This window comes from Esox lucius, chromosome 12 (genome assembly GCF_011004845.1).
Source record: "Esox lucius isolate fEsoLuc1 chromosome 12, fEsoLuc1.pri, whole genome shotgun sequence".
Lineage (NCBI taxonomy): Eukaryota > Metazoa > Chordata > Actinopteri > Esociformes > Esocidae > Esox > Esox lucius.
The window spans coordinates 31,009,693-31,032,167 of NC_047580.1; the positions used below are offsets into that span (position 1 = coordinate 31,009,693).

A 22,475-nucleotide genomic window follows, 5' to 3' on the forward strand; every position below is an offset into this window, starting at 1 on the left:
TGAAAATGTATATAAATTATTACAACGTATATATATAAAAAAACATTATTGCCTAACATTATTTATTAAAATCAAACGTTCAACAAGGTCGCCCCAGGCTTAAGGCCAAGTTCTCGTTCAACACGTAGCCAAAATCAATTCAATGAATACTACCTCCACTATACGATACAGGGTTACTGCCATCTATCGGTTGTTGTCAGTTTAGCTCACTTGATAAATTGTGACGATCCTGCTACGTCATCCTGATTATTGCCAAATCCGTAATCGAAATGTTTACATATGCCGAGAAGCCAGTGAAATTGTGAGATATTGAATAGCCCGGCCATACATGAACCCACTTTCTAAATAGATATGTATATTTTTCTTTTGATAAAGTTAATATTATTTATGGAATAATTGCTACGACTAGACCTGCAAGTTACAAAAGGCTTCATTTAACTATTAAAACCCATCCTAAACCAATGTTATTGGCTTTTCATTATGGATGGCCAAGAACAGACGTCGATAAAGGATCCCTCGGGCGCTCAGTACTCAGACAGCATAGAAGCCAGCCTCCCAGCCATTTACAGTAAGTGATTCATGTGGGTCAATTGCCGCGCAGTCACTAGGGCAATGACTGCAACTAAAACCTTTCCACTCTGCTGCTGAATTAAACGCATAGAAGGAAATCGTTATGGCGATCCGCAAAAAACGAATAAAAAATAGACAAAATGTTTTAGCAGGAAGTTAGCAAATTTACCTCACAAAAAGGCAGCATGAAAAGGCATTGGTTCTAGGTAAACATTACAAATGCCTCATAAGATGTGTAACTCTCTTATAAATGATTGATAATTTTTTTCTCTTGGATGGCCGTCCTTTATATCTGTCTTTACATTTTCTTCAGTCCTATCCCTGAGATAGAACGGAAGGTCTACCGGGGATGGGACGACGACATCTCTGTCTAGTATTCAACCTGGCAATAATTAGTCTTCAGTTGTTTTCAGTATGGTTGTGTTCAGTATGGTTGTGTTTTATATAGTTGTGTTCAGTATGGTTGTTTTATATAGTTGTGTTCAGTATAGTTGTGTTCAGTATGGTTGTGTTTTATATAGTTGTGTTCAGTATAGTTGTGTTCAGTATGGTTGTGTTTTATATAGTTGTGTTCAGTATAGTTGTGTTCAGTATGGTTGTGTTTTATATAGTTGTGTTCAGTATAGTTGTGTTCAGTATGGTTGTGTTCAGTATGGTTGGGTTCATAATGGCTGGGTTCAGTATGTGCATGTTTAATGTACTGTATGTGTCAATATGCAGCGAGGACTCTGAGGACAAATCCATTCAAACTCCCGGAGGATAACTTCATCCTCTTGAGAAACACGGAAAATGAACAGAAGAAGCTGGTACAAATGATTTGTTGTCCCGTCCATCTGTCTGTAATCCGTCTACCTGTCTGTAATCTGTCTATCTGTCTGTAATTATTTTAGCATGCTCTGCTTTCCCTTACCAGGGTTTGATCCCCTTCCACTGAATATTAAACCTGACCTAACTCTTTTCCTATGTGCTGCTGTTCACCATTTGATTCCTGACCATGTTCTCAGGAGTGGCAGCGACAACAGACCCTGAAGGTCCATGAGAACTGTTCGTACGCTGGTCGGATAAGGGCCAACTGGGAACGCATTAGGCAGGACCCGAGGGAGGACCAGGATGACGTTTATCAAGCGTCCAGCCGCAAGGCTTTGTCCTCCCTCAGGGCTGACCCTCCGCGAAGGAAACCTGGCATCACGAGTGAGCTGCCATCATGGCTTTGATTACCACCAGGGTTTGGAGAACTTTTAGATCAGGGGATGACCCAGTAATATTTTGAGCAATCCAGTTGTGGCTCCAGGCGAGTCACTGTCAGTGTTCAGAATCTTGCTCATTAGTGCTGTGTAACATTCAGAACATTCTATAAATTGCTGTTGGTCAACAATCAGGGTTGTTTTCCAAGACTATGAAGATTTAGCCGCGGTTGTTTTCCTAGTCAAATAAGTATTTTGTGTTGATGGAGTTCCAATGCTTTAGAGGGAATGTGTCCGCTTGTCTTCACCTATGCTGATTCAAACCATTCAGAGTGGACAACAAAAGATGCTTCTGTATCCAGTGCTTGACATTAATTGAAATAGGCACTGGTACTGATTTGAAGTGCTGGTACTGTTTTGAATGTGCAGATGATGGTTAATAAATGGACAGGCAGTAATTAAGGAATGTGTTCCCTCATCAGGCTTCACTGACAGGGACAATATTAGTGACTATAAAACCAAGAGAAGAGAAATGTTTCTTATTGAGGTAAGATATGAGTGTTGTTATTGCATAGTTGAGAAATGTCAAAGCACTCCCATGTTTCAGGAATTCTGGTTGGAGGATAGTTTATTTCTGGGTTATTCCCTCTAAATTCTGGGAATTCTCCAACCAGGATTTCAGGAAAACCAGGACATTTGTTTATGGTTTCCGGAATTTAAATCTTCACTTAGTACTGTTTCACACCCAACCTACATCAAACCACAGTTTCTCACTCACAAAACCCTGGAATCAGTTACACTGGAAGTTAATGCAGAATTATTTTTATAACTAAAATATATATTTTCCCACCCATCAAAACATAATGCTCCTGAGCTTTGGAGTTAATAACAACAAGAAAAGCTGTTTCATAAGGAAGGCAAGTTGAAGATGAGGTAAGTGGAAAAACAGAAAGGCGCGATTGTTGTTGTTGGTAATGGTAACCCAGCGCATGGCATGGTTAAGCTTTGTGTGCTTTCTTCTTTTTTGCTTGAAGTCTCCGTTTATATGTGCCCAAAGTTTCCCTGAGCTAAGCCCGTCTGACCAATTACCCAGACTTCGACAAAACCTGGTTTGTTTCAGTCTCTTTAAAAACGCACATTTTCACCAGATGTTCCCCTCATTTCTTTTTCCGAAGCCTCATAAAAATATGTCTTAAAAAAAGGGCACACTTACATCAGGATACGCTTGTTGTTGTCCAGTCAAATCCATTTCAAAAAAAGGTAAACAGATAAATGAATATGAAAACACCTTGGGGCGGTATAGCTTACTTGAAAGTCCTCAGTCCCCAGGTCTTAAGCCGCCATCCTAATAAGTCCCCCGGAGTCACATTTCGCCCTCTTAAGTCCCAGAACCGCACACATTTACATTTCCTGAGATTACTCCATCTCCGCACTAAACCAACTTACAAACAGTTCCCTCACAGAGCAGTCTGTTTGCCGCAAGGGATTGACCGATTCCGTTAGCTCGTAACATTAGCATATCTTTCACGACAGGATTAATGCTTCCTGATTCTCAGCGCAATTATGCCTTCATTGTGACCTTTGCTTGTTTTATCTTAACCTTGGTGTGCAACGACAGGAACAGCAGGCAATCTTCGCTCCTCTGACCTGCCTCTGTTTTGAATGCCTAATTGCACCTACTTCCTCTGGTGAACAACCTTGACCTCTCCCTCCACAGTACTCCCTTGCCATGAGAAGGGAGGGGATTCAGAAGTTGTCCGAGGTTGCCTCCAAAGAGGAGAGGTGTCTGCGGCAGGCGGAGAGATTTCTGGATGAGAATGCTACCATGTTTGATGACATCCTCAAAGAGAATGAAAAGAACTCGGTCCAGGCAATAAAAATGTACCAGACCACAGTCACTGTCCCTTTGACACAGTTTCCCCGTTTTCAGAATTTCCTCATATACGTGGGTAGTTATCGGAATAACCATTGCTATGAATAGAAACAATGATAGTGTCATTTTCCATGACTCCTCCCTCTCTGATCAAAATACAATTCTTACCTCCATTTTGCTTCCTCTACATGAACAATGTTGGTGACGGAACTAGTGCTGAACAGGAGACCAAAGCAAAACTGGAAAAGGTTGCCGAGATCAAGGCGATCTTGGGGAAAATAGTTGCTGTGAAAAGGTAGTACAGGGAATTCCCCTTTCTCGTCCACTGTGTAATAAGTTTTAGTTGGGTCTGTTACAGTCCTCTGTATGAATAGTTTGGCCAGGCTTTAGGACAGCGTTCATGCCTACCATCTTGAAATGTTGGCTGTTCAACAATATGAGATTGCCTCCAACAATTCTCTAGTAAATGACACTCTGCAAACAAGCAAAAGAGAGGAACATTTTAATTGATTAACATTTAAGATAATACGTATACTGTGTTGTGGTGTCAACACATTGCATATCTGCTTTCACTGGACTTACATTGGAAAAACTGTCAGAAATGAACATCCCTGAACATCCAGATGCATTTGCTAATCTCTCTATACTGTAGCTTTAACCCTGGTTATGCATATGTTAATATGTGTTATATATATATATATATATATATATACATATATATATATGTTGTGTTTTGGTTTCTGCACGATTGAAGGGATCCAGGTGTGTAATGGGTTCTGGATGTGATGGGGGGTGGATTTGATGGGTTCTGAACATGTGAGGGTTCTAGATGTGTGCCTTTGGTGTAGTTTCACACTGCTGACATGTTATTGTGCATGATGGCATAAAAATAATGTCTCCACAGTGACATCTCCAAGAACGAGGAGATACTGAAGGAGTGCGCCTTCTACAATGTCTTCCTGCTGAAGCTTTCCCCCCCAGAGTGGCGAGAGAGGCAGCAGGCTCGCACAACAATGGTGGACACGATCAAAGCTTCCATCAAGCAGAGGAAGGCTCAGCTAGCCGAGCCGGTCAAACCAGGCCGACGTATGTTTTACTGTCGCCATCCAGGGAGTGGGGTCAATTCCATTCATTTCAATTCCAGTGAAGTAGCCAAACATTCAGTTTTTCTTGAATGCGTTTCAATAGAGGAGACGTTGGCTTTTGAATTTTAGTTTGGTTCACTTTGTGAAACAGAACTGATCCAAGCCCTATTAAGTCATTGCATCGTACTGTTTCATAACCAGTCACATTTCACAGACTACCATTACTGGTCTCTCCCTTTGGTTTGATTCTTCAGACACTCTCTGTGTTTTCTCTGTTCAGGCAGGGAGAGTATGTACAGGGAATTGCCCCCTGTGTGTGACCCCAGAACTCCCCAGAGTCCAAGTGTGATGGGGACCAGAGAGACTGTCAAGCAGTGAGCGGAACCCCATTTTAGTTTTAACTCTAGCCGGGCTGTTCCTGGAGGGCTACCTTCCTGTAGGGCTTTAACTCGTACTCTGTTTGTTACCGACCCAGTAACGCTCACACATCAGTAAAGGATGAGAAACATGTGAGCTAGGTAAGGTTTGGAGAGAAAGCCGACATTCAGCATCAGGATGGTGGCTTTACAGAAACATGGTTGAAAAGCCTTCCTGTGTGTAAGTTCTCTGCTCCCAGCCTGGGGATCCAGAGTACTGCTGGTTTTCTATACTGCTGGTTTCTACTTTGCCAGGTAGTTAGCTGCCTTCACTTGGTGTCCCAGCAGTACTCTGGTTCTGCAGCCCTGAGGTTGAGAACCACTGCTAAGTCCAGTTAGTGTGTTACCTTTGTAACACACTAACTGGATCTCCATGTTCTTATGTTGGTGGAGGGTTAGGAAGGAGGTTTCAGAGCCAGTGGACGAGAGCAGACTGTGTGAATATGAGGTCAGGAACCTTTTAATGGGATATAATTCACCCTGTCACACAGTGACCGTAGGCTTGACATGCCTGGATGGGATTCATGTCAGACCTGTCTGTTGTACTCGACAGGAACCAGAGATTTACTTCACAGACCCCCAGCAGCTGTTAGACCTGCTTACTGACCTGGAGAAGCAGAACCTGGCCTTGATCCAGTACTCCAGGGAGGCCGAGGAGACCCTGGAGGGGTTCAGCCACACTATGGAGAACACCCGCAAGAAGATGTTAGAGAGCTTGGCACCTTAATGTTTTTTTTATTTTGTATTTAACCAGGTTGAGAGGTTATATGTCCAGGTCAGACCTGGCCTAAATATGTCAGCACAAAAAAGTGGCAAGCAGTACCACCATAAAAACACAGTTCCTAATTACGCGCAGATTTTCTGAGGTGAACTGCATGTTAAGAAAATTGTCGTCCAGCATAGGTTTTATCACAGGTTTAGAATCATTCAATGTGGCTAGATTTTTGAAAATATCTGGTTACATTCTCCACAAGGAGGGAGCCCAGTAATGGAACATCTTTCATTTTGTTTTTGTCTTGGTCAGTACTGTATTTGTTCAGGACTTAGACACCTTTAAAGAAAGACCATTTAGGCGCACAGGCAATGTTTTGTCTTTTGTCTACTGTACCCACAATATACACAGTGCCAAAAGGGACTGAACTACCTTTATTCAGACATCCATCACCTGCGTGTGCAGCAAAACACATGCTTATAATGTTGCATCCTCCCATACTTCTCAGAATAACCCTGCAAGAACCCTGCAGACACCATGTTGTCATGAACACGTGAACAGCAAAACGTTTAGGACTGGTACATGTGAAAGATGCTTTGTTCGTATCCAGGGAGCAGGAGACGAAACAGCTGACCCAGCAGATTGACATAATGAAACACACCATCCAGAGAGAGAAGGACAGGGTCGCTGAACTGGAGCTCAAAGCGCGACTCTTCTCTTACGGGGAATACAAGGCCGGGGACCAGGTAAACATAAATGGGTCCGTGGCCTGTAGAGGGCGGTATAGTGGTCCTGCCTCCACGCGCTCTTATCCAGGGCTTATCCTCAGCCCCTCCCGCTCTCCATCCGCTTATCAGTGAAAGCATAAAAAAAAAAATAATAGAAAATCAACTAAATTTAACAAATATAAAAAAAACACCAAAGCCGAATTCACTCAGTGTCACGTAGCCCTCCCGCCCTCTGAGCAGGACGCAATGCTGGGGGCCCTGGGCAGGAAGGTTGTGGAGGTGTACAGGTGCTGTGTCGGGGAGAGCGGGGCCAGCCTGACCACGCTGCAGACACTGGCCAACATCGAGGGCTTCCTGGAGGAGCTGCTGGAGAAGGTCGAGCTGGTTCCCAGGGACCTCATCCTCGTGGCGGCCAGGGCCCGGGAGAAGGAGAGGAGACTCAGGTGGGACGACGGCTGGGCGCTCAGCCATTTAAGCTGACTTGACAGGGGCACGGCAGTACGTCTGGTGAAGACACTCACTGACACGTGTGGTTTGGAATACTGGTTAGCCTTCTCTCTGCAAGAGTCCCAGCGGGAGTTGACGAATAAATAGAAATGTGTGGAACAGGAAACCCGTTTTGGTACTGTGTAATATGTCCCCTGTGTTTGTGCCGCCAGGCTAGGGGCGGAGAAGGCTCGGGCGGAGAAGGTGCAGCAGGAGAAGCGGTTGCTCAAAACCCTGGAGAGAACCCAGGCTGACGTCAAGAGACCTGTGAGTGAAACACTCACAGACTTGCTAAATGATGGTCACAGGGCAAAAAAAGAGAAGAGAGCTAAAACTGGAAATTACTTACTGGATGTACCGTTGCTACCAGCACTAATGTGATTTTATTGTAATTTCAGACTGGAAAAAGGCTGATGCCTCGGTCGTTACCTCTGGAGAGAAAGCGGCTGGTGAAGCATGATAATGACTACAATGACACGGAGATTGAGAAACATCTCTATTTCTTCACTTAGACACACACTCCCCTTTGGCCTACAACGTGGATCCTGATAAATCATTTGCATGTGTGGGAGGGTTAAAAATGTGTTCAGTCTGATAAAATCCCAATTAAATTGAAGTTATGTGCTTATTGCCGTGCATTGATTTGATACTTAGCAAGTACATTTTCACTACCACAAGATGGCACTAAGATCCCTGCTTCGAGACGGTGGAAGGATACAGTGACATTGTGACAACACACTAAAAGTACACACTTTCTGAAAAAAATACCCCACTCCCACTCATTTTAGGACATTGTTTAAAGTGCTCTAATGCAATCTAATGTGTTCGCATAAAGCTGTGTTAGTCTGGGATTCCGTCCAATTTCAGTTCATATCCATGATGGTTTTGAAAGGCAATTTGAGACTGAGTCGACATAAAAGCTTTTACTGTGAATGAGTCCTCTGTAAATGCAGGAAAATTGCTTATAACCCACATCCGTTTCAAATCTCGGCTTCAGCAAGGTAATGGATTTCATTAAGACGTGAATTTCAACACCTTCACCCCACTGCCAACTCGCGAACAAGTTCGTTCAAAAAGGCTCTCCGCCTCTACAATCCATACACGTAGTTTGAATTGGGTGTTTTCTTTGGTTTCTGTAGTATATATGTAAAATTATCTCTAAAATACAGTGATGATCATGTACCTTGACCCAATGCTGCAAACTTGGCAATATAATTCAAATAAGATAATAACCGATATGGACATTCTTAAATGCATCGTTAATTCAACACAAACAATTGCTATATGTAGACATGACACGTGAAAATACATGACGACACACTCATAGAAAAAGTTAATCTCTGCATCCACTTTATTATTGTAACAAACTCTTTGTATTTACAATGGACATTCAGATCATACCAACGGCATTATCTGCATTGAGCGAGACAACATTTACATACATTTATCTAATCACACCAAATCCCGTTGCAACCCACAAAACATTTACGATCTCTGTTTGAAGGGATGAACATCGATCAGAAGCAAAATGTTAGGCAAGATAATTGAAACTCTCTCTGACAGCGATATATATATATATTGACGGCTTTAGTGAACGGCGACAATATCATCGTAGAACATCAATAACAGGTATTGTATAGCACAATTCGCAGCATGCTAACTCCTACCAATAAATAGGACAAGGTTGAAACAATGGACCCTACTGGGACGCACACAGCTAACAACGGCACACACAAAATATCCTCTCAGTCACACGGACAGACTATGTAAAGTACAACTACAGTAAAGTCTGGCTCAGGGTCGACACAGCACTGGAACCAGAGCAGTCAAACACTAACGCAACGACCGGTAAACTACAGGTGCATCTAAAAAAATGTGAGTATCGTGGAAAAGTTATTCACATTTCTGCATTTGTAAGCCGTAATCATCAAAACTGAAACAAAAAAGGAGTGAATTGTTGCACTTTATGTGTAATGAATCTAGAATATATGAAGGTGTCACTTGATTTCAATTACGGGGGGAAAAAAGAACTTTTCCACGCTATATATATTTTTTGATGCACCTGTATATCAGTTTGTAACATTGTCACATTACCCTTCTCTCGGCAAGTGTCTCTGCGGCCGTAGGCAAATAAAACATGGGAGGAAAAAAAACTTATTTTCGTGTTGTATGTATTGTACACATACAGTCTATGGTTTTAAGAAAGATCGGAAAGATTCCAAACGTTTTATTGAGGCCTTTTATTTTTCAGATTCTGTGGGTAAGTGCCGTACATCCGACTGGTGCTCAGCATAACGCCATATTATTGTGAATGTGTTCCTACAATCGCTACATCAGTGTCATGTTTTTACCACAGTTGTAAGTAGTAGCATCCAAATGTGTGGTGATTTTACCTGGTGAAGCTTTGGTGCCCTGTGTGAGCTACTCCACCACTGAGGTGGTCTGTGACAAGTCATTGTCATGGTCACAGGCTTCTCATTCCAGTGTTTACCTACATACAGTTTGAAATAAATGGTTAAAAGCACTGCTTGGTATAAATGGTAGCCTGCTAGCTTGTCGGATATGGGGCGGTGTACAAAATAACTGAAACACTACATGGAATTGGACTGCTACTTTAAAGTAACTAAATTACAATTTGAAATGCGCCTGCAGAGGTCACATCAGGTTGACTGACAATTTGCATTAGGTATGTGCCAGTTATAACAGAGGCCTGACATTGTGATATTTTAGTTTTCAAAGCAACATGGTGTAACTAAATTCCAAAGGGGCCAAATAGTTGGTGCCCGAATTTCAGGTGCATCATTCACAAAAATGGCAAAATGATTCAACAAATTGCATTGCCAAAGAGGAACGGGGGTAGCAAGTTGAAGCTGACTGACAGGAATAGACAGACTCTTAACAGAACAGGTGTTAAATGCTCCAAAGGCACATCCTTGGAAAGGACCACTGTATAACTTGGATCCCAAAAACTCGACCAGAATAATGGAAGTAAGTAATATTGACTGATAGTCACCTTTCACCCTGTTTACGTTTGGAGAAATCCAAAGGATGCCTTCAGCCCACAATATTCGCTGCCATCTGTAAAACATGGTAGGGGATATATAATGATATGGGCAGTCATCTGTTAAACATGGTAGGGGATATATAATGGTGTGGGCCATCATCTGTTAAACATGGTGGGGGATCTGTAATGGTATGGGCAGCCATCTTGTGGGAGTCATCGGTTCTGATGATTGATCTGTAGTTTTATGCCAACCATTTAACAGGACCAGGTGAACCCTATAGTGCAAACACCTCAAAATGTTCCAATATACATGATTTATGATGCCCTCATACACTCTGTTAAACTAATTCAAGAGGGGCTTTATGAACACCAGGATGATGTTAAACACCTTCCAGGACCTCTTCAATCACCAGATCTGAACATGGTTGGATCTTTATGGGATGTTCTGCAACGCAGAGAACGAGGTTTTGAAGAGTTCCACCTCCTTCCTCACTTAAAGAACTGGAGGCTTTTTGTCTTGAAAATTTTTCCAATGCCCACTACAAACAAGACATGCATGACAGCATTCTAAAAACTGGATCTGTTCTGATGTCAAAGCAAGGCCCTACTACTCCTTTATTATGTCCTCGGTATTAATATATTGTTAGGTGTTTCCGTTATTTTGTCCACCCTGTGTCTTTGAGTAACAAACAAGTCCAGAAGGTAAGCTTTAATACAGTGTGGTTATCCTGTTCCACACACATGTACAAGCTGCACAAGTGTGTAGGTTTGAAATGAAAATTAGTTTTTTCTACCCCTTGAGATGCCCTAGGAGAGTGGGATCAGAGCTGGGGATTATCGGTGGCATGCCAGGAACAACCATTATTAAATGCCTTACTCAAGGGCAGACAGACAAACATTGACAGCTCAGGGATTTGATCCAGCATCCTTTTGTTTATTGGCCCAAAACTAAAATCACTATGCCTTTTTATCCTGTGTATGTTTTTTGCACTGTTCAGAGGCGTCGCTAGGATCACATGTACATTCGGGTCTTAGCCCACCCTCCTGCCCTGCCTGGGACAGAAAGTACAGGGTTTTGAATGTACATGCGGGCTACACGTCCACATTGTCATAATGCGCGATCAGAATTATAGATGAATAGATCAGGGGCTATTTTCTTTATTATCATTATTTTTGTTCCATTTGAGATCCGGGCTATTCATAAAAGATCCGGGCCTATAGCCCCGGACGCCCCAGGCTAACGACGCCACTAGCACTGTTAAACAGATTTATTAGTAATTTCTTGTGACCTCACCACAACCCTATTCAGTTTAACTGAACAGAGCTGGAAATAAGTTGTTTCTTTGATAAGGTTAGTCTGACATGAAAGTTCCATTACGGAGATAGATACAGTCTCCAGGTTGTCTACTGTCATTACGCCTACCGTCTGAGATTAACACTTGTCCTTTTCTCCCCATCTTCTCCCTTAGTAATCTGCCTAGCTCAGCTGTGACAAACACTATGTTTTCTTGTGGAATAATGGATAGTCCCTTCTAAAAAAGGGAATGTTCTGTGGTCTTGTTTTATTTTCCCTACGTCAAGCCTTTGATTAGGACTAGTTGGCTAGATGAAGATGGATTGCTGAATGAGAACACTCAGATTCACGTTGCCAATCCGACTCCTCCTCTCCCACTTCTCGCTCTACATCTCTCTCCTACATCTGTCTCTCTATATCAATTTTTTCTGTACATCTCTCTATTTTTAGTGAGACCTCCTCCATTGCTTTGACAGTGATTAAGTTCTGGGTCCATACGTGTTAAGAGATGAGATTGCAACCAAAACGATGAGCTCTTTCAAAATGACCAGGAAGTCCACGGGCTAAGTCTGCAGTCTTATGTCAAAGGCCTATTAGTGTGGCCTGCTGTGTACTGTTCCCACCGAACAATGAGGACAATGGCACACATATACACACTCACACATGTTGTGTAATGGATGTCTTCATTCCCAGAAGGGTAACTTCTAGCGCATACTCTAGATAATATATGATGAAGCAAACAAGGACTGTGCGTTTGTCGTTAGCAGTGTGTGTGTGTAAAGGTGGGCTGGGCTTTGGGTTGTGTTTTTCATACCTCTGGCATGTTATTATTTTTTTTTTAAAAACACAGTATTGCATATCGTTTTGTGTGACATGTCCTACGCTACTTATTCAGTTGGAGTTCAATAACACATTTAGTGTGTGTGTGTGTATGTTTGTGTGTACAGTCAGCACCAGAATTATTTATGCCCTTGATAAATCTTCAACGTGGTTGTCATTAATGAGAATGAGTTTTCAGTCAACATACCTGGTAAAAAAAAGTAATGGCGCTATCCTGATTCCACAAGTTCTGGGTCTTTTTTTTGATTATTGGAAACAGCTGGTTCTGGGACTCTCTGGGAATACTTTGGCACCTGACTATATGTGGGAGTTTGAGTGTGTCTCCTGGAGTTTGTAGACCAGAGGGTTATGTGTGTTTAGGTGTGAGAGAGACAGGCAGAGAGAGAGAGAGAGAGAGAGAGAGAGAGACAGGCAGAGAGAGAGAGACAGGCAGAGAGAGAGAGACAGTCAGAGAGAGAGAGAGAGAGAGAGAGAGAGAGAGAGAGAGAGAGAGAGAGAGAGAGAGAAAATGTTATCCATGAGACTGCTTTCTCTTTTTCTTTATCTCCCCCTGGCAGAGGCTCTGGGGCCATGGCTGAGGCCATCATAGCCTGACATGTCAACATGCATGACCGCCCCTTCCCCTGGAGCCCTGGATGGTTTTATACATATACATATTTACTTACAGTGATACTGTTATGAAAAGCCCAAAGGCTCTACTGTGTATCCTGTAAAGTCATAAATATTGTCTGTGCCTGTCAGTCATATGGTTGATGTGACCCTGGTTATAAGCTGGATAGGAAATGTAAAAGAAAATAGTTGAAACAAACTTTACTATTCTACACTAAAACTGTCCAATGAATTCAATTACATAAAATTATATCCACAAGTTCATCTCAATATGGTAAAGTAGATAAAGGGCCCAACTAATTATTTTTAAAAAATCTATGCTTCTGTCTGTGACCACCCCTCTCAGAAAATGTACTACTCCCCTAATATTGAACACCTACATTACATTTCTCAGTATTGATCAGAACTGCAGTCGCAACAGTATGTTTTAAACATCAATAATACGTTTTCAAAGCCTCTTTCATAAAGAGAAATAATATTCCAAATAAAAAAACAACTGAAATGCAACTAAATCAATCACATTGGTCTGACATATGTCCTAACCATCTTCCACCAAATAATTATTCCAAAAGATCAACAAAATTACACCACAATCTTTCCTATGAAACAGCATGTTAGCCACAGGGGAACTGGATGACAAAGCAGGTAGACAGGAGAGAAATGGAATGGTGAGGGCAGCAGACCTGGTAGCCACAGGCAATGACAGATAACCCAGAGAACCTGTCCCCCTATGGTAATGTCCATGTCATTCAGGACAACCTTTTCAAACATGCAACTCAGCTCTGGTCGATTAAAAAATTGTTGTGTTGGAAGATGAGAATGCTAATCAGACTGGTTAACATTGCCCAAACTCCCAAAATTGAATTCACTGAAGTACTTCTCACTGACTTTTGGTAAACTATGCCCTCCTCAGGCAAAAACATTTACTGAGGACTGTTCAGAATCCATCAGGATTAATTCAAAAAAGGAGCCATGCAGTGGCTCCTTTTCCAGTATGATTTTCATTCTTCAGAATTATAAGTATGTATGGGATGAATATTGTAAATAGTAATCAGCCTTTGTTTCCCTGTTTGTTAGAGGTTTTATTTGCTCAGACAAAATTCACTGCAATAAACCTGTCTCTAACATTAGCATAACTACACAACATTAGCATAACCACAAGACATTATCATAACCATTATGGACCCGAAAAACGCAATTTTCATGAGGTGACAGACATCAAAAAATAATTGTGAATTGATGTTTTTGATATAAGATCTGCAGATCAGTCAGCCGTAAGTTGCCTGCGGTCTGATCTCCTCATCACAGTCACATTCAGCGATAAAATTGTGTTTTCCTTCCTTTTGCAGCCTTTGAGTCACAGTGCCCAAGCAACCCATGTGGATTGTGGATAACGGAGCGCACTTTGCTAAACCTTATGAAAGTGTCACATTACAGTGTCACAATTCAACATGGACTTTTACGAATAACAATCATTTTAGATGTCCACGATCCAACATGTAGAACCATACCTCAGTTAGCCATAGTTGATATGGGGCACGTATTGGCACATAACACATATGAGGAGCCATATATATCATATTTATTCGATAATATCTTTAGGTCTATATGAAAGCACATCGTAAAATGAAGGACTTCTATTGGGCAAAGGAGAATGATCAGAACATGAGAATGCTGCATCCACCCTCCTCGACTGGCATCATTAAGAGACCTGATCGACTCCTCAAGCACATTTATGATTATGGGCCTCTGTCATTTCCTGGTTGCTAAAATCCTACGTAGTTCACTGAAAATCATGGTTTCATCCAAATTAATTATTTTTTACACCCTTTAAGCTGTTCGACCAAAAATTTAATTAAAACACAAGCATGAGTGGGAATGGGGGATTGGGTTTGTTTAATGTTAACTTTTGTTGCTGTAATTCAACTAGCTTCCACACGGAGAATCACAACAAAATGTTGCTGCTTTAATTATTCCATAAATAAACTGCTACCCAGCTACCTGTTTTTGGTTGTTCAATAGCAAGCATTAGCTTGCTTTTAACTGACTGGAGTCAGTGTATAGTACACAGGTTTAGATGCAGGACAGTGGACTCTTTGAACAAGCTAACGTGTTGTGCAGCAGCTCCTGTCTCTGCCTTTGCATATAGAGCATAGCGCTAGCAATGTCATGGTTGTGGGTTTGATTCCCACAGTGGGCCGGTACATTTTTTTTTTTGAAAGACGTATGTACTCACTAAATCTGCTTAAGTAGTAAAAATGAAAATGTGTCTCAAGCAATGAAATGCATTTTGGTGTAATGTCACTCGGGTTGATTTGTCTAAAAGTGTAATATGTAGAATTTGTAGAATTGTAATTTCAGAGTTAACAGTGGATTTATAGCATTTCACAATATTTATTGACCCGATTTAGGTGCAATTTGGTATCATGTCCGTTGGGCAGATTTGCCCCAGAACAGATTGATGGGTACTTTTCCTTATTGTTTTCTCCTGTGGGTTATATTGATATCATTGTCACAACTAGGGGATTTATTGACACTGTAATGCAGTAATGTCCGCTCTAGAACACAAGTCACTAGCAAAACCATTGAAAATAGAATCAGATCAGTTCGATAAGAAAGCACTGTCATAACAGATCAGAATCCGAAAAGGATTGTATTTGTATACTTTTATAACTGGAAATAAGCTTGGAGCTGCAGGTGTCACAGGGCTGCTAACCTGATCTTTCCACAGTATAATGACAACAAAATAAATAAATAAGTTAGGCCCCCAACCTCATCTCTTTCTTTCTCTTATCTTCTTTTGATAACCACACAAAAAAATTCAACCCAACTGCTGGTCCCCTGAAGGTTTTAACCTCCCCTCCTTCCTCGGTCTGCCTCTCTTCAGGGGTGCTCTGAGACTGGCATTTGTATTTCAGCAGGGAGTTATGTGCATCCAGGCTCTAACCGTGCTGGGCAGGATGGGTAATATTGGGGGAGGGGAATGACACTGATAAGCATGTGACCTGGGTTCCATGTCAGCCCTTTTAACACTGTTCAGTCGAGGGAGAAGGCCGGGGAGAGCATTCATTCTGGCACGCAAGGGTTCCGTTATAGATTCCGTTTGTTGGAGCAGCGTGATAAGAAACTAGAACGTCTCCGGCTAGTGTTGATTATCCATCAATCACGAAGGGTTTATTTACATTATAACAGAGAGAATAAAACGCTAAATAGACTCATCTTGGTTTGCATAATCAATTTCCATTTAGCCTGGATGTCCGAGACGTACCACGCAGGCCGTCAGTTGTGGGAAAATCAAGAGATACGTGTGCGCACTGTGCAGACACTTGATACAGTTCTGACACAATTGCCCGCTACCTCAGAATGTGGCATCTAAAGCTATCGATATCTGCAAGTTTACACGAAGTAATCTAGAGTCTTATACGATACGTCCTGGAAAATGTAGTGTAAAGTCAACATTTCCAAAGTCCCAAGTTTGCTTTGATTGGTCAATCCAAGGCCAGGTCAGTGCCACGTTTTTCGTCTGTGACGAATTCAAAACGAAAGAACTTCTCGTGAAAGCCACGGTGCTAAATGTTATCTTAACCTTCATCACTTATCATTAGTGTCCTCTATGATGTGCTTTGGTGTAATCTTCAATGCACCGCACCCCCAATGTAAACTATACCGTTCATAACTGCAATAAAAGTTCTGTAACGTTTTAGCAATTTACCTGGGCCCAAAAAATATCCGTCACTATAAATAAGCCGAAGATGTTGTTTCACCAGATTCAAATAGACCCCCGATGGGCAGTAATTTGTCGGCAGAAAGACATGAAAGGGATTTGTGGCAAGATTGGAGAAAACCCCCCATAAATTATAGTTGTATACATTTACAGGCTATATTTACTGTTTCCAATTCATTGTTTGTTTATCCATTTTGTCATTCATCACCAACTGAAGAGCAGCAATCCATGTCATTTGACTGCATTAACGTCATCCACGGAAGTGTGTACAGAGCCACCCAGTGTTTGGCATCGAAAGAAGTGGTCTTGGAATTGCCACTACATTAGTAAAACACTTAATTTTTTCTAAAAACATTGGGAATGCAACTTGCCAGTGTTCATATGAAAACACTATGGAACGCAGTGCTCATCTTGGATCAATGTGAAGAGTGGATCTGTGTGAAAATGTGACTTAGAACAGAATGAACCGCCAGGCTTCTGTCACTGTTGGGAAGCACTGCACTTTTGTAATGAATGTGTGAAGACAGGCTTAATTCATAATATATCACGCATTGCAAATGATGCATTGAAACTGGTACTTTGAATCACTGTGGAGACTGACTTTGCATGCCTATTGAAGTCCTTGCCTAGTAACGTAGTTTAAATATGAATCGCAGTGGAGAACGGCCTTTTGGCATATTTTGAATGCATTGTATAACAGAACGGTTACAACAGAATAGTTCGGTCGTGAAAGTGCTGCGAAGAAATATCTAGTTGAATGAGCAATGTCTTATAGAAACTCGACTCATGGAATTCACTGTCAATTGTGGTTGGATTGCTCTGGAACTGTGTCCCTGGAAACACTAAGATAATTAGTTGGTCTTAAAACTGGAAAACTTTTTCCCTTTTTATCTGCTTTGTTGAATGCCACATACCACAGTTACATAGGATTATACAAGCAGCTCCCACATGGCCACTTTCCCTGGGCCCTCATGTGAATGAAACAAGCCAACTAGCAAGTTAGGTAGATCTTTGCCCATTCCAACTACAATGGCGTAAATGCGCCCTCATCTGCATCAGCGTCGACCCGACGCCACATTGGGAGCCTCCTGGACCAGAGCTGCAAAATGGAGCCCTCTGCTCATCTACCAACCCCCTGATGAGGCACACCTGCCTCCAACCAAGCCTCGTCAGGGGGAGGATAAAGGGGTTAGGGAAGAGCAGATCTGGCTACAAAAAAAAAAAACTAAGAAGTGAGGCTAGATCTTACAACCCGGGATGCTGTGCTACCGCTGAGGCAAAGACGTTTCAGGAAGTAGAAAGTACGACGGAAAAGAGTGCAGGAAAAGTTAAGTTGTTGCCGCTGCTGTTTTTCACCCACTTCTTTTATGTGGTTAATGAGCCCCCTCCGGGGCCCTAACACCTAACCAGTATCTGTTCCCTGGGTCTCCCTGTTACAGTTGCACACCTGCAACTTTGTGTCACCCTTGTCCAATCAACGCTGGCTATCGTGGCCCTTAGTGACTAGCTGTAGACACATGTCACTTATTAGCGTGTTGCTACATGGCTTGAGCCCACATTAAGTCAACGACAGGGTGCATCTCTGAATCTCCGCTTTCTGCGTGTAAACTGGAAACTTCATGTCAGCGTCTTTTACAACAGCTGACATAAACTGTTACAAAAGAAAGTGTGTCTGAAGAAACATGACAGTCAAATGGTGAATGGAGAATACTGCCATGCAAGGAGGGCAACACTAACTCACTAATGATTTGACCTTCAGCAGTGCATCAAATAATGTCTGCAGCAGGAAGTCATTATGACAATGTCTCTGTGGCAGATTAAGCTCATGGGCAATCAGCTTCCAACTCTAAACACTGAAGCTGTACAAGAAGCTTCTTCTGCAGTGTGCTGCTGCCTCCTTGAAACCTGCTCTAAAAAAAGACAGAACACTGACAAATATGTTGGCATTGGAAACACACATTTCAGCTGCAAATATGAAAACATTTGATTAAGAGATCACCAAGGAAAACAAGTAGGCTAAAGGAATGTGGAAAACATGTGGGGGAAAATATACCCAGGAACAACCTTGAGTAAGACCAGACCTACTCACACAATGTTTTTCAAACATGCTTTTCCAAAGCAGTGAAGAGAAAATGAAATGGTGGTTAGGGGGGTTAAAATCCAACTGACCTTGAAGTACAGGTATCTACCCTGGTCAAAGAGCATCCAGGGGTTTTTAAACGCTTAGAAAGAATGAAGGAAACACGTCTGTCAAACAGGCATTGTGAGCCACAGCTGTCAAATGCAATGGTAGGCTGGAGACCAATCCTGCAGACATTCTCTCCTCAGAAAGTAAAGGTTCTAGCACTGGTCCAGCCTCATTTAGTCAAACTCACTTCTACCAGAACCCACCTCTTGTGGCAACCAGAACCTACTTCTGCAACCCGGTATGGACAGAAAAGTTATGTTATTTTTTGTATGTGGTCTAAAAGTAATGATGCTGTTACAGTACACAATAGCTAGTACACTAGCCTGAGTATAACACTAGCCAACAAGTCCCTAATGCATTTTATTCCCTCTTTCATAGAATTTTCATCCAAAAAATTTACTTTTTGGCAAAACTGTGACTACAGTTTGATAATTAAACTTCTGTACGGATTTCAGATTTAAATAACCGTAAAGTTGAGCGATACTAATATGTTAACTGGACTTTTATATAACATTTTCATACAACCAAAAGTTGAAGGATGTCACAAAACTATAATGATGTCACCTTTAGCGTGTGGAAGAAATTCGATGAAAGTGAATGAAGCAAAACCAAAAAAGGACAAAAAAATGTAATAATGGGAAATGCCGTCAGCTTAAAGGGTGTAAGAATAGCATTACAAATTATGTTTCTCTTGTTTTTGCAAGAAAAATATTTTGAAAATATTGTTGCATGAGGGCATTTATATCTGCGACACTCACAGAGAGGTAACCAACCCTCCCTACCCTGACACCTCCCTACCTTCAGGGCCTATATTCAGGCCTCCCTACCCTCAGGCCTCCCTATATATTCAGGCATCCTTACCCATAGGCTTCCCTACCCTCAGGCCTACCTATATTAAGACCTCCTTACACTCAGGCCTCCCTACATTCAGGCCTTCCTACCCTCAGGCCTCCCTACATTCAGGACTCCCTATATTCAGGCCTCCCTATATTCAGGCCTCCCTATATTCAGGCCTCCCTACCCTCAGGCCTCCCTATATATTCAGGCATCCTTACCCATAGGCTTCCCTACCCTCAGGCCTACCTACATTAAGACCTCCTTACACTCAGGGCTCCCTACATTCAGGCCTTCCTACCCTCAGGCCTCCCTACATTCAGGGCTCCCTATATTCAGGCCTCCCTATATTCAGGCCTCCCTATATTCAGGCTTCCCTACCCTCAGGCCTCCATACCCATAGGCTTCCCTACACTCAGGCCTCCCTATATTCAGGCCTCCATACCCAGAGGATTACCTATATTCAGGCCTCCCTACATTCAGGCCTCCAAACATTCAGGCCTCCCTATATTCAGGGCTCCCAATCTTTAGGCTCCTGCTCAGCCCAGCTCCACAAAGGTTTTTTACAGTCATGGTACCCCAATGATGGCTTCCCTTTGAGGCTCTGAAGATACCTAAAATTATTCTACAGCCCCAGTCTTCACCATTGCCATTTGTGAACTAACGTTTGTACTTCCTTAATAATATTATTTTTTACGTAGCACTGATTGACAGCCACTTATTATTACTGGGTTGTGTGGTTGTTCCACATAGCTAGTTTAACATTAATGAATTGTCAAAAGCTTGTCACTTTGGGTAAAAGAGTGCTAAATGACTAAAATGTTAATGGTATAAGCTGATTTTACGTATATTACGAGTCCCCTCTGATTATACAGTTTGGGTTGAAAGCAACAGATTAAGTTGGTTTACCTGCATTTTCTACACTTGATGGCTAAGTCGCTGTGCGTGTATAAATGCCACGAGGACTGGATGTTTAAATTAAAGCTGCACGTCCCCATTGTGTTTGTGTTTCCCAGTTTCTATGCATTCTCAACACAGTGGTTCCCAACCTGGGGTCCTCGGCTTATGAAGACCCAGGAGGCCACAGGTTTACTGTTACAATGCACATGAGGGGGTACTTCAGGGGTACTCGGTGCAGGGCAAAATTCGGCTGGTGTAACAGAAACCCTAAAAATGTTGGGAACTGCGGTTCTACATGAATGACTTCCACAATCTAGGTGTCTGGCCTGATCTGTCACAGCGTAGTATATACTGTAGGTTAATCCTGTCAATTTACACGTGAGTGAGCTTGTGGGTATTGCATTGGGTGTTCATTCCAACCACCCCTACATATTCGAATACACAATGTGCAACTTAAATACACATATTATTTGTGTACGTAGATATAAATAAATATATATATATATATATATATATACACATATTCTGTGTTAGCTTACGCTGTTGTAGGGATATAGCCCATCGTCATGGCAATGGCAGTTACAGGTTTTAAGGTGTGTGTGTGTGTGTGTTGTGTGTGAGAAATGGACGGGGGGAGGGGGGTGTTGAGATGTGCTGCCCCACAACAGAGAGGTGTCAGATGTGCCTGTGAAGCTCGGGCAGATCTGACGGGGAGAGAGCGGGGCGTGGCTCGATGCCCCGCGACTTCATGAACCCCAGAAGCTGCTCGGGGATCTCGGCCAGCACGTCCTTGGCCAGCCGGGCCATGCTCAGGACCTGGTTCCCTGACCGGTCCATATAGTCCCGGAAAGGAACGAACTGCGAAGGGGTTCACAAAGATGTTGGTCTTTCTACTGGTATGTCAGGAACTATAAATACTGTGTACTGTATGTACTATATGTACTGTATGTACTGGATGCACTGTATGTACTGTACTGTATGTACTATAGATATCTATTGTATGTGTAAGCAATAATGGTACACAAGTGGGTGTGGTACTGACTCGTATACATCTGTAACCAGCCAATCAGAACTCAGAACTCAAACCACCCAGTTTATAAGGAGAAATACATTATTTTATCGGAGCTACTGAGAATGTGCATTGGAGGTTTGCCTTAAACATGTAGATGCTTCTACTGTAATGTCATCAGCATCAAATATGTACACCGATGAATGAATACATTATTTTCGGATTTACAGAAAGTACGCTTCAGAGCTTTGCCTTTTCATGAAAATAATCCAGATGCAGAACCATATGCCTGCATTTGAAATGTGTGTGTGGCATCAGAACCACCCCAAAATGGAAATATTTGAGAACAAAAGAAGATTGTTTATCCTGCATGTGTGTATGGTTCCTTGTTACAAGAGTTCAAATACAGTCCACACAGACTGAAACAACTAACATTCCTGGCAACAACCCACCTGAACAATGTCTCTCTCTGCAAAGCGCCCCCTGGAGGACACTCGGATCTCGTCTCCATCTAGCTCCTCCATGGCTAGACAGCGGTGGAAAAGGTCCAGATGAGCAATGGGGGAGAAGGAACGGAAGTAAGCGTGACGCAGTACACAAGAAGGCTTTAGACTGGCATTCTGAGGAACAGTTCGATGGTGCCCACAAGTTATTTAAAATGGGACCCTGCAAACCACTGAAGACCCACTGAAGTGCTTCTCAATACAGTGCTACTTTAACATCGAAAGGTAGTTGTAAAAAGCTTACAGAATTCAGCTGGCTTGGAGAAAAGCTCGTCCTACTGCCAACATGAAGACGTTTTTGTACAGACACAATCCTGAAACAGTACAGTGCCCTCCAAAACAGAGGCACACCCAGAATCAGTCAAATTAACCAGACCTACAAGTAAACCCACCGAGGTACATTTAGGCACAAGGGCTCCCCCTGAAAAGTCTCCCCCCGGATCTGCCATCAAGAAGTCTAACCTTCTGACCTAAGCAATGGCTGGCGGCTGCATTCGATGACCTTAACCAAGGAGA

General features: G+C 42.3%; 2 protein-coding genes across 11 annotated transcripts in view; one reads left to right on the plus strand and one right to left on the minus strand.

The window, feature by feature from the left end:
• Positions 1-247: 247 nt before the first annotated feature.
• LOC105023861 (cilia- and flagella-associated protein 100) lies at positions 248-7,664 on the plus strand. 7 transcript variants are annotated; one of them, XM_020051464.2, is made up of 13 exons: positions 248-568; positions 1,291-1,376; positions 1,575-1,761; positions 2,237-3,635; positions 3,842-3,922; positions 4,532-4,713; positions 4,993-5,086; positions 5,522-5,576; positions 5,682-5,833; positions 6,451-6,586; positions 6,809-7,011; positions 7,228-7,321; positions 7,453-7,664. In XM_020051464.2, exons 4-13 carry the CDS (start codon positions 3,484-3,486, stop codon positions 7,564-7,566), a joined length of 1,263 nt encoding a protein of 420 aa, XP_019907023.2. In that variant the 5' UTR covers positions 248-568; positions 1,291-1,376; positions 1,575-1,761; positions 2,237-3,483; the 3' UTR covers positions 7,567-7,664. The 7 variants fall into 7 exon arrangements, 6 of the variants coding, with proteins under 6 accessions (XP_019907023.2, XP_034151634.1, XP_034151631.1 ...); XM_034295743.1 differs by having other exon boundaries at positions 2,237-2,687; positions 3,472-3,635; positions 5,522-5,833; XM_034295740.1 differs by having other exon boundaries at positions 5,522-5,833.
• Positions 7,665-15,423: 7,759 nt separating this feature from the next.
• The window catches only part of LOC105023862 (copine-9), a 56,827-nt gene continuing 49,775 nt past the window's right edge, over positions 15,424-22,475 (minus strand). For all 4 annotated transcript variants that reach the window (XM_020052009.3, XM_020052008.3, XM_010893372.4 and 1 more), the window contains 2 exons: positions 21,909-21,982; positions 15,424-21,305 (listed from right to left, as the gene is read on the minus strand). In XM_020052009.3, coding sequence (XP_019907568.1) covers positions 21,123-21,305; positions 21,909-21,982 — 257 coding nt within the window. In that variant the 3' untranslated portion in view covers positions 15,424-21,122. The remainder of the gene's footprint in view (positions 21,306-21,908; positions 21,983-22,475) is intronic.

Coding starts and splice junctions, on each gene's coding strand:
- LOC105023861 (XM_034295742.1), top strand. CDS start 3,484: ATGAGAAGGGAGGGGATTCAGAAGTTGTCCGAGGTTGCCTCCAAAGAG. Junction 4,714..4,992: donor GCCGGTCAAACCAGGCCGAC/GTATGTTTTACT, acceptor TTCTCTGTTCAG/GCAGGGAGAGTATGTACAGG. Junction 7,322..7,452: donor AGGCTGACGTCAAGAGACCT/GTGAGTGAAACA, acceptor TTGTAATTTCAG/ACTGGAAAAAGGCTGATGCC.